The 11,904-nt window shown below is 44.6% G+C and overlaps 1 protein-coding gene and 1 long non-coding RNA gene across 4 annotated transcripts in view; both read left to right on the top strand.

Moving 5' to 3' along the window:
• The window catches only part of LOC118598996, a 6,252-nt gene extending 5,075 nt beyond the window's left edge, over nucleotides 1–1,177 (top strand). Inside the window, exons 3-4 of one of the 2 annotated variants that reach the window (XR_004948256.1) lie at nucleotides 600–746; nucleotides 817–1,173. This is a non-coding gene — a long non-coding RNA (uncharacterized LOC118598996). Of the gene's footprint in view, nucleotides 1–599 lie in introns of both variants that reach the window. The other variant, XR_004948255.1, reaches the window with a different exon arrangement.
• A 1,871-nt stretch (nucleotides 1,178–3,048) lies between these two features.
• LOC112140018 (rho guanine nucleotide exchange factor 10-like protein) overlaps nucleotides 3,049–11,904 on the top strand; it is a 17,654-nt gene continuing 8,798 nt past the window's right edge. The window contains exons 1-8 of one of the 2 annotated variants that reach the window (XM_024262917.2): nucleotides 3,049–3,194; nucleotides 3,833–4,006; nucleotides 4,657–4,784; nucleotides 9,589–9,699; nucleotides 9,796–9,904; nucleotides 10,040–10,143; nucleotides 10,457–10,534; nucleotides 11,256–11,435. In XM_024262917.2, the coding sequence (XP_024118685.2) occupies nucleotides 3,116–3,194; nucleotides 3,833–4,006; nucleotides 4,657–4,784; nucleotides 9,589–9,699; nucleotides 9,796–9,904; nucleotides 10,040–10,143; nucleotides 10,457–10,534; nucleotides 11,256–11,435 (963 nt within the window). In that variant the 5' untranslated portion in view covers nucleotides 3,049–3,115. Of the gene's footprint in view, nucleotides 3,195–3,832; nucleotides 4,007–4,656; nucleotides 4,785–6,254; nucleotides 6,405–9,588; nucleotides 9,700–9,795; nucleotides 9,905–10,039; nucleotides 10,144–10,456; nucleotides 10,535–11,255; nucleotides 11,436–11,904 lie in introns of those variants that run through there. The other variant, XM_036212985.1, reaches the window with a different exon arrangement.

Raw genomic sequence — 11,904 nt, 5'->3', positions numbered from 1 at the left:
AGTACCGCAGATGGTTCTAGACCGTTAAGCTCATCAGAACAGCAGCAGCTGGGAAACATGTGGAAGTGTCACAAAGTTTCTGGTCCAAACTCAAGACATGAATTATCTTCTTTGTATCTGAACGTGAATGTGTCTTTCTTTAACTCAGATGTTTGACGTTGGTTTGGTTGTCTGTGATTATAGGCTGGGATTTAGGTTGAAGGTTGGAGTCTGAATCCAGTCCTCTTCCGGTGTGTCCGTCAGCAAAAACAATCCCTGATATCGACGTCACTTTCTTCTTGAATCGTGTTTTTTGTTTGCAGATATTTTGTTTGTCTTTTTGCATGTTTCCTTTTTTGTTTGCTGTTACTTTTTTTGTGCTGAGGTGGCGGTTCTCGGCCACTGTACCGCCATACCTCATATGTCTTTTCTGGGCGGTTGGCGCCGCCTGATCTGAGCGGCTGCTGCCCCATCTGTCAGCTGGTGTTCGGATGTGTTGCTCCACCACCAAGTTCTCTTGGGATCGATGACGTTTCTTGTCTTCTGTCCCTTCCAGATGTTCTCCAGAAACTGCCTGTCGTTCACTGACTCTTTCCTGCGTTTCTGTTTCATCCACGCAGAGGAAGATGAAGACGAGGAAACCTTCCAGTTTGGCACCAAACCTCCAGACATGTCTTCTTCTTACTCGTCCGTCAAGTCTGCAGATGCAGATCTGGAGCATCTTTCTGCCATTAGGCAGGTGGGCGGGGCTTCAGGAGCCGGCTCAGGTAAGCGGGGCTGCCATGTTGTGGATTTTGTTTTCAGTTGGTCGTGAAATATTTAAACCTTCTGTGGCAGATGTGGAGGTCAGGAGGTCACCAGAGGGGTAAGAGAGAGTGGCTCACAGGAACCACCTCAGTGATGTTAGAGTTGTGTTTGTGTAACTCGTTCAATATTTGTACGGTGGATAAATAAAGTACTGTCGTGTGTTTTTGTTGTCTTTCTTTGTTCTAATAGTTCAAGTGTTTGTTTGTCATTGTAGTTTTTTTTAGCATTTGTAGTTTGTCACCAAACCAGCACAGAGAGACGCGTGCACAGTAAACACGGAGCGCACAAACACAAACAAAACACTGGGAATAGATTCCTCTGACTGGACAACACAAGCTGGAGGCTGACTCCGCCCACAGCCAAAATGGGAGAATCCCGTAAGAGGGGAGGGGCTGAGGAACAGGACTGGTCTCATTACTGGAGTGGTTTGACCAATCACAGAATTCGACTGTAATACCTTGTTTCAACCTGTAGGGGGCAGCACAAAGACGGGTTTTCAAGAATTAAACACGTTTATGTGAATTTGTCAAAAATGTGTCAATGACCAACAGACAGACAGACTTTAAAAGCTTCATTTATAGAGATCAACAGATAAAGAAGAATGATTCAGGGTCTGGTTACCCTTTAAGGAGCCCAAAGAGGCAATGTTCTTTGTGATTTTGGGCTATATAAATAAAGTTGAATTGAATTGAATTGAATTTAACTGTTGGCCCTTTTTCTCTGATCCACTGTAGCTTTTGCAGCTTTAAGGGAAACCAAAAACTTTCTGTCAAAGTTCTGGTTTCTATTTTCCACTTCGAGCAGATTAGAGATTAAAACTTTATTTTATTTTAGTTAAAAGAACTCCCTCCACCTGCAGGCTGACCGTGAGGTGGAGCTCAGGTTACAAAAGGAAAGCACAGATTATACTGCAGAGCACAAAGATCATGCGGAGATAAGGTTCATGGTAACAGAATCATGGAGCTCATGTTTTCAGATGCTGTTTAGCTACACATTGATGCTGTCATTTTCTTCTGTTAACTGGAGGAAATGCATTTGATGGAGGAGCTGTGCATATGCCCATAAATGGTTGATATTTTTGAAATATGAATATTTCCTGAGCGGTCTGACGGTGAGAACACTCGTCCTCGTCCTGAGAGAAGACAGCTCCGTCAGTCCGGTGATAGGAGCTTATCAACCTTTGTCCTGTGGAGTCAGGTGACTGCTTCAGTGAGCTTTACAAAGGTGTGAATGTGGAGCTGACCTGCAGGTTAACATGCAGGAGATGGACGTGTGAGGCGGGAGCAGCTGAGGATTCTGGGAGCTTCTGGAGAACCGGCAGCGTTTATGAAAGTAAGACAAAGAAGAGTTTAAATTCTCCCTCTGATGAAAATCCTGTTTGAGTTTTAACATGAACAAATGAAAACTAATGTAATAAGAAATCATTTAGTTTTTACATTTCTGAGTATTTCTCCTTTAAATCAATCAAACTGTCTTGGACAGACTCTGTCTGAATGAATGATCTTCTTTCCATCAACAGCTCTGCTGCACATGCACTAAACCCTCATCTGTTCCTAGTGTCTAGTTCAGGTTCTGGAGAAGAGAAGATGGTATCTTCACATTGACTGCAGTCAAATGAGCCGCCGTTCACATTTCTGTGGTCAAATCAGCATCACTGGATTTTTGGTGTGAGTTTCATCCAATACTTACGGTAGCAGGACTGAGAACGCTGGAAAATCTCCACCAGACTCCACGGAGCTTCTTGATGTGACCACGGAAATGTGAACGGCGGCTCATTTGACCGCAGTTGGAAAGGATTGTAAATCAATGAAAGAGCATTTTGATGTTAGCTTTGATTATTTTATCAAGAACTCTGAGAAACCAATGATTGAATGTATTGATCACAGTCAATAAACATTGGAGAATTAGCTAAAAGAGTCTTTGGTGAACTGGAAGGAGAAAGAATCAGGATTTTGGAGGAAGTTCTGTCCATGAAGATCTTCACTTCCTCGGATCAGAACCATACGGCTGGACATTACCCAGATTGATGGATGTTTTTATGAAGATTTACGCTAGAAAGACACAGAGCTATCAGAATCAGACAGGGGGAGGTCAGGGGCGGAGCTCTAAAAGCCACGCCCCCTCAGAGGAGATTTTGTAAACTTCAGATCAACATGCAGAATTGCTTTTTAGGACACTTAGGTTGTAGGGTTTGGGTGAAATCTTCATAATCATTAAAACACTACTGGGAACGTTTTTTTTTTAATTAGAATAATTGTCGTAGGAGGACTTTCATGTGAGGATTCTGATATTGATCTCTGATCCTCTGGATTCTTGTGTGTTTCTTCTCATGCTCCCAGCACAGACCTGCCACAGAGCCCAGGAGTGGCTGAGCGTGGTGTCAGAGCTCACGCTGCGCCTCAACAAAGGTATTCTGCAGCGCTGCTCCACTCACACGACCGCCTGAATGTCATCAGCTCCAAACTGTGTCAGCCAGTTAGTTTTTCAGGTGCTGAAAGCAGAAGACATCTCCTGGACTGATGGATGGAGGTCAGCGTTCTGTGACCAGAACATGTTCTGCTCATGAAGCTGCTGAACCTGGAAGAAGAACTTCTGATGGAAAGCTTTAGACAGACAGATGCTCGTCCGTCCTCCATCTTTATCATCTTCAGGACTTCTCTGCATAATCCAGACCACCTGATGACTTTATTCAGTGCTTCAGAACTTCTGTGTGTTGTTCAGTTTGATCTGAACTGAAATGAGCAGGAAAACAGCTGATTGAGAAAATGTTGAATGACTGAGCTCCAAACAGATTTGAATTGACTTTTGCAGAGCAAAGATTTGCATTAAGACTCTTCTTGTACAGAAAGGATCTGAGCCGATCCAGATCTGGTTGATGTAGTTTGGATGTTCATCAAACGGTGATACAGAACGATCATCGTAACACGGCGAACGTCCTTTAGAGAGTCATCATCCATGATGATCTGCTGATCTCTGTTCAGTTTCCCTTCATTTTAATCAGATCAAGATCAATTGAAGATTCCCACAGATGTTCTGTGTTTCGTAGGGAAGTCTTCTCCAGATCCCAGAGCTGCTGTGGGAGCCGATGAAGACGATGAGGAGGGGTCTTCCTCACTGAGGCTGCAGGACCGACGTTCTCCTGGTGCAGATGAAGCGGCCGGTGACAGCTCCGTCACCTGTGAGGCAGAAAGCAGAGCTGAGAGGCAGGCCCCCGCTGAGGGTGAGTGTCACTGGCGACAGGGCGCCCCCACGTGGAGCACTGAGGAACTCTGAGCAGAGAGTCCGTCCCGTCTCCTTTGATCAACACCGGCTCAGAGAGCAGTAAAGAGCTCCATTCTTTATTATACCACCACCTCAGAGCTCCTGCTCCTCTGGATGTCTGTGGACTCACATTCGTACTGACTGAATGAAGGCTGAACCTGTTCTAATAGGAAATATTCAGTTCAAGGACCCAAACCTCCTCAATAAAAGTCACCGGGGGGTTAAAAGTCGGCCCCAAACCCCAGAGTTCTAATTTACTCAGTATTGTCCTCATGGACTCCTCTGGTTGATCCGGTCCTCTAGATAATCCGTCTATAGGTCATAAAAACAGAAAAATGAAAGACCTGAATGAGTTGAGCATTCTCATCTGTTCAATTCAATTACTGGTAAATATTTCTGCATCAACTCACAGCTGAGGCCGTCTCAAGCTGCTGCGGAAGAACCATCAAATCGACCATCAAATCTGGAGATTGTTTCAGTTTCAATCTTTACAAAAATATCCACTCAAGTCTAGATCATCCCAACATTCCTAAACTGTCTTAGCTGTTATATCCTCCCTCTATATATACGGGACAATGCCATCCCCGTCCTGCATGCTGATGTGTGCAGATGAGGAGAACACCTATGAGGAGGTCCAGGTACCTGAGCAGCATCAGTCCATCAGCTGGAGAGACGGAGAGTCTGAGAACCGTGCAGATCTCTGGGACTCCGACGCTTCAGCTCCGTCCTGCAGGAAGGTAACGTCAGACGTCACGATCGGGACTTCCAGGGAGCTCGTGTGAACGAAGGGTTCCTGTTAATGTTAATTCAGGTTCCTCACGTCAGAACAATTCTTTGTTCTTCTTTAAACAAAACTGAAAAAGAAAATAAGGAATATTACAACATGGAACCATCATGCTGCATACAAGTCAATCATTTTGTTTTTACATTTTAACTTAAAACAAACAATACTTAAACACTTTTTCAGGTCATTATCCAACAAATTCAGTTTTTTTTGACCTGAGCAAAGGACATTTGTTTAAGAGTAGTTTTTACTTTAGGTACTTTAATGTCATAATTTCTTCTGCTTTTTCTTCATTTATTTGTAAACCACATGGCAAAATAACCTGTTTGGCCTTAAACATTACCAACAGTGTCTGCAAAGAACATAAATCATTCAATTTTAATGTTCTTGACTTCAGAAATAGTTTGGAGGTGTGCTCATTGTACGGAGTCGTATGGATAATCTGTAATGATATTTTTGCAACATTATTAAAGGTCTAACACGTGTTCTGGCCTCCACATTAGATTATGATGTTACATAACTTTAGAAACATTTTGACTGGTGACTTTGATTTGGTTAAAGACTCAAATGAAAACAGTGATTTTAGTGTTTATAACATCTACTGGCCTTTTTCATGATGGAGGACATTTATTTAAAGAAAACTCAGATTAAAACTTCCTTTCTGAAAATGTATTTATTCAAATTGTGGCGAATCAGGAAAAGATGAACAAATGCTGTTTAAAGGCAAAGACCAAAAATCAACCAAGGCCAAAATCCAAAAACGCATCACACAGGATCTAAAAACCTGGCAGGGAAGACAAGAAGCTGGTGTGTGGGGCAACGAATCAAACCTGCAGGGAAGTGAGGGAGGGAACGTTAAATACAGAAAAGGGAGGAAACAACGTGAAGACAGGTGAAACCCAGTAAGGAGGAGTGGTGATCCGCCCACGGGGAAACACATGACAAAAACTGACTTTGTTTTAGATGTTTATCTCTTCTCCTGTTCATCAGATGCTCTTCTAACTCTTATGGGGCGGGGGGGTTCCTCGTGACTCTGGCTTGCTTGGGGAGCCCCCTCACCTCACAGCACAGCCATCTCCTTTTTAAAGTAAAAACACCTGAAATGTCTGAATTTGAACTAAATTGTTGATTTTGGTTTGAGGTTCTTGATCATAGTGGAGAGTTTGCAATCTCAGGTGGAACACTGATACCAGAGATTAGACTGAACCCAAACATCAGAGTTCATTATCCAGAAGATTGAAGTAAAAACAGTCTAAGCTGAAGTCCCACTTTCAGCACGTGTTGCTCTAGATGTCTCAGATAAAATGATTCCAACTCCCCGAGCTGCTCCTTGATCTGTGCAGAAAGACTGAAAGCTGCAGAGATGGAAAGAGGAAGTTATAAGTTTCTGGCTGTCTTTGTCCGTCAACACTTCTCCTTTCTGCATCTGAGCTTTCAAGAGTCAACCGTTCAAGTTCGCTCTGCGTTTGGAGATCCTGAGAAGACACTGAGGTCCAGCGGGGAGGGCGACTCTGAAGGAGCTGGGTAACTGGGGGAGTGAGAAGTGAGACACTGAGATCTGCTAAATCATGAGGTGGGAGTATTTTCTGAATTGTTTTTATGAGGTAAATATTAGAGCACAGAGTAAAAAGGCAGAAGAACATCTGTAAACACCAACTGGGTTTCATGCAGAGGCAGAGAATCACAGATATTTGCTTTGAGGATGTTTCTGGAGAAGAACGGAGAAGGTCAGGAGGAGCTGCTTTGAGTCTTTGTAGATCTAAAGTCTATGACAGGATCCAGAGAGACGAGCTGAGGTTTGAAGTGACGAGAAAAACGTTGGAGTTGTTCAGGACAGATGAGGGCTGTGAGACAGTGGTGAGATATTCTGTCGTGACAGAGAAGTTAAAGGTGGATGTGTGACTGCATGAAGGATCAGCTTTGAACTCCTTCTTGTTTCAGTTGATGGACAGACTGACTGATGAGGTTAGACAGGAATCTGTGGATCAGGATGTTTGCAGATGATACTGTGATCTACAGTGAGAGCAGGTGGAGGAACGTGTAGAGGGGTGGAGGTTTCAACATGGACTCTACCTTTCATTCATTTGTTTGCTGTGTCATGTTTGGTGGTGCTGCAGGAACCAAATTACAATTTAGAGAAACTCAAAAAATAATCCAAGTAAGTTAAGCATTTCATGTTAATAGAGAATATGTATTTGTATCTCTCAGCACTTGAGAAGATAGATGATCTGGCTTTAAAACAGAAACTATAAACCTTAAAAATAACCAGGAATAAAACTAGAATAAAAAATTAATGTGTTCTTCATTCAAGGAGAAAGAACTGAAACTGCTGCAGAAACCTGGAAGAAAAAATATGACTGAAAGAAGTCGAGAAACTTAAGAGATCAAAACTAAGAAAAGTGAAATAAAAGTTCTGGTCCTCCAGCCGCGCTGAAGAGGAAGGAAAACTTTTGTTATTTTCCAGTTCAGAAAGAGAAATGAAAGCAGGAAAAACGTTTGTGTCTCCAGAGGGTTCTACACAGCAGAACCACAGGACGGTTCTGCTTTTGTGTTTCTGGTTCACAGAGATCCTGGATTCAGTTTGAACGATCAATGGACTTTATTTAAAAGAATGAAACAAGTTACAGCTTTAACTTTGCTGGTGAGATTGTTGATGCTTAAACACATCAGACAACATGCTGCTGCCCTCCCTCTGGGAGGGAAACCCCAGTTGCCTTGGAAACGCCCCTCTGTCCAGGGTCTCACATGTTGTTTTTGTGATTTCTGTTCCACTTGTGATAACCACATTTGTCATCGTTAATTTAACCACCATTAATAACAAAGATGAAATCTAGTTTTGATGTTTAATGGAACCTGAAGAAATCTGAAGAAGTTTGGATATTGTGTGTAGATGTTCACCTGTCCACTGCTGACCTGATTGACCTCACAGTTGATGATCTTTAGCAGGCGGTTCTGAAAATAACCGAAACAACTTGTTAGAGGTTGTTTTTTTTTTTCTTAATATCACTGCAGAAGGCCAGCTTGAAGATCTTTCCTTTCAAGTTTATCTCATGTTGCAGTAAAGACTTTAGAATCATTGCTTTTGCATCAAGACACATAGGAAGAAATTCCCCCTTCCACAGATGCTTGACGAGTGGAGATGTTTGATCTGGATCTGCACTTGTTAAAGCCGACTGACACTGGTACCAGATACACACTGCTGAGGTTGGATGAAGCAAAATCCTCATGGAGACATAAATCAGGGGTGGACACCAAGGGCTGCATTCCTGCTTGTTTCTGCCATAGTCTGCCCTCACATGTCCGAATTGGCTGGACGTGCCTTATCCAGGTAATCAGCTGTGATCACGGCTAAGACATTTGGAAAACATGCAGACACACCGGCCCTGAGGTCTGGAATTCTCCATCCCCATCAGACATCCAGCTTGTTGTTCCTCGCCTGGAGGTGATGTTCAGGAGGTCTTAGGTTGAGGCTGATAGTTTATGGGTTACACACTCACTGGCCACTTTATCAGGCACACTTGTCCAACTGCTCGTTATGCATATTTCTAATCAGCCAATCACATGGCAGCAACTCAATGCATTTAGGCATGTAGACGTGGTCCAGACAATCTGCTGCTGTTCAAACGGAGCATCAGAATGAGGAAGAAAGGGGATTGAAGTGACTTTGAACGTGACATGGTTGTTTGTTCCAGATGGGCTGGTCTGAGGATTTACTGGGATTTTCACCCACAACCGTCTCTAGGGTTTACAGAGAATGGTCAGAAAAGAGAAAATATCCAATGAGCTCCAGTTCTTGTTGACATCAGAGGTCAGATGAGAATGACCAGACTGGTTCCAACAGTAACTCAAATAACCACAACCGAGGTCTGCAGAAGAACATCTCTGAACAAACAACACTCCAACCTTGGTGCAGATGGACTACAGCAGAAGAAGAACACACCAGTACCAGTCCTGTCAGCTAACAACAGGAAACTGAGGCTACAATTCACACAGAATCACCCAAACTGGACAATAGAAGATGGAAAAACGTTGTTGGTCTGATGATTCTCCATCCCAGCTGCAACATTCAGATGATATGGCCGAAAAATCTGCAGCAAATCTGTGATGCTGTCATGTCAATATAGACCAAACTCTCTGAGGAATGTTTCCAGTACCTTTCTGAATCTCTGCCACCAAGAATGAAGGCAGTCTGAAGGCAAAAGGGGTCCAAACTGGTACTAGACAGGTGTAACTCCTCTGAGGGGGAGCCAGAGGTGAAAAACCTGAGGTTTGCGCAGCATACTGGCTAGAACTCAAGCAGCAGCTAGAAAGAAGGAAGAGAGCCCAGGAACCATCACTCCTGTTGTCACTCAAATCAGACAGTCCTCAGTCTAGACAACATTAAACCCTTTCGATTTAAAGTTTAGGATCAGAACCCGAACACATTAGGTCAGCCATGTTTCCATGAAGCCAGTAGATAAGTATTTATCCTTTATCTGGGATGTTTGACCTCGGAAGTTTGAAAACTTGTGGACTGGCTCACGAGGTAGCCGTGGTGCACCGGCGGGGCGGTCGGCCCTTGATAGGAAGATTGCAGTTTCGATTCCCGCCTTGCCGACCCATGTGTCAAAGTGTCCTATTCAAGACACTGAAGCCCACCTTGCCTCTGGTGGGAGGTTGAGTGGGTCTGTGACTTTGGGCCTTTGAGGAAGATAGAAAAAGCTTTACAAGGTTATTTACCACGACTTCCTCCCTCGCTGTCGACTTCGGGCCGGCAGCTGTCCACAGATGTCCGGCGGCTGAGCGAGCGACCCGTCAGCTGGACAGACGTGGCCATACGAGCCAGTACACCTCATCTCACCACCATCAGACAGAACTGTGACACTAAGGTGAGACTCACCTCTCTATTCCGATGACTGTAGAGCAGTGCTGCATGAGCAGGTCAGACTTGTGTCAGACTTGTGAACTGACGTTTGGGTCTGCAGGTCCAACAGTTGATGAGATCGACGAGGAACGGCACTAAAGAGGGACTGAGAAAAACAACGTTAGCCATGATCCGCCGAGTGGCCTTCCTGCAGAGGAAGAACTCTACAGGTGAGGAGTTTGGAGCTAGCATGTGTCCGATTGTATGCTAACATGCTAACTGGTGTACAAACCATTGAGTGTGACGAGGAATCACCAGATTTCATTGAAAAGGTTTCTCTCAAACACCTGTCTGCTTTCTTTCAGGTGAGGGGAATGAAGACACAGGATACTTGGAAGTGTCCATTTGTGAGTTGAAACACCCTCCAGCTCAACTCTGTCCGACGCCGGAGGGGCTCAGCAGCCAGCAGGTGAGTCTGATCCCTCTGCCGTCGGTGGTGGTGGGGGCTTTCCTCACATTTGGTTTTTGCACCTAAACCCCTCATGGGTTCATAAACCTTTTGGTGTTTCACAGTTTTTCAACATAAAACACTTACACCTCTGCATAGCTGAGCCCCCACCCCTCACAGTAGCACAACTACTGATCCAGCCTGCAGATCTGATGTGGACCATGACTCTGGCTTTGCCCAGAACCAGAGCCACTTACTAACCCAGCAGAAATGTGAGCGTATGAGAACAAGCAGTAAAACGTGTGCAGATTTGAGGGTGTCCTTCCCCCTGCAGGTCATCCGACGCCTCATTCTCAGCTCCATTGTTCAAAGTGAGAGCAGCTACCTGGACTCCTTGAAGAGGATCCTGCAGGTGAGTCCACGGCTTGTCTGGTACCTTCCTCTGATGTTGTTATCCTCAGGAATGGGGGGCGGGGGAGGGGGGGCTCGTGGAACAAAGAGAGATGGAGCAGACTGTGCACAAAAAAGAGGTAAAATGGGACTTTAAAAAGGGGCAGCAACAGAAGAAAATAATGTCTGAGTTCATTGTGATATGCTAGAACTAGAACAGCCCCTAAGTCAATCAAACACATCCTCATCCCCAAGTCGTCCCACATTAACGTTTGGTTAAGGACCCCTCCGCGTCACTTTTAGACGTGTTGGGTGTCTCCCACTTGTCGTTTTTAGCTGTGCTATCAACCCTCCAGACATGGTACCGGATGTGGTACCAGACATGGTACCGGGTGTGGTACCAGACATGGTACCGGGTGTGGTACCAGACATGGTACTGGATGTGGTACCAGACGCGGACTATTCCTTGGGACATGTTGGGACAGTTGGGGACATCCTCCTCTGGTCAAAACGACAAAAGTGACGCAGAGGTCCTTAAGCAAACGACAATATGTGACGAGTTGGGGATGAAAATGTGTTTGTGAACCAGAAGCTCTGAGTATCAGTTCATGTATCAACAGACTTTGTCTCTGGCATTCCTTTGTGTCTTCAAAAGCAGAAAGGATGGCCTTTCTTCTTATGGGAATGTTGTACTGGATAAAATCTCTTCTTTGACTCATGTTGACTTTATCCACACTGATTAGGAATACCAAAAGCCGCTGCTGGAGAGCCATTCTTCCATCCTGAACCCGGAGAAGGTGCATCAGATCTTCTTCCGTCTGAAGGAGATCCATCAGTGCCACTCCATGTTCCAGATCGCCCTGGCGTCCCGGGTGTCGGACTGGGATCAGAGTGAGATGATCGGTGACCTGTTTGTAGCCTCGGTCAGTTCACGTGTCCTCCATTACTTTGGACTTTGACCAATGAGGGACTCAGATTTGGCAGTGATGTATGGATGGTACGCCTATAGTCCCCCTCCGATTTTTTTTTTTTTCCAAGCAAAAATCTGACATTTTAAAGCAAGACTTCACTGGACTGATAACAACTGTGAGCTCCATGAAACCAATGATTGAATGCATTGATCACAGTCAATAAACATTGGAGAATTAGCTAAAAGAGTCTTTGGTGAACTGGAAGGAGAAAGAATCAGGATTTTGGAGGAAGTTCTGTCCATGAAGATCTTCACTTCCTCGGATCAGAACCATACGGCTGGACATTACCCATACTGATGGACATTTTTATGTAGCAGCGGTGAAGATTTATGAAGATTTACGCTAGCGAGACACAGAGCTATCATCATCAGATAGGAGAGATCAGGGGTGGAGCTCCAAAAGCCCCGCCCCCTCAGAGGAG

The sequence above is a fragment of the Oryzias melastigma genome, linkage group LG7 (assembly GCF_002922805.2).
Source record: "Oryzias melastigma strain HK-1 linkage group LG7, ASM292280v2, whole genome shotgun sequence".
Classification (NCBI taxonomy): domain Eukaryota; kingdom Metazoa; phylum Chordata; class Actinopteri; order Beloniformes; family Adrianichthyidae; genus Oryzias; species Oryzias melastigma.
This window is presented reverse-complemented; position numbering and strand designations above follow the sequence as displayed.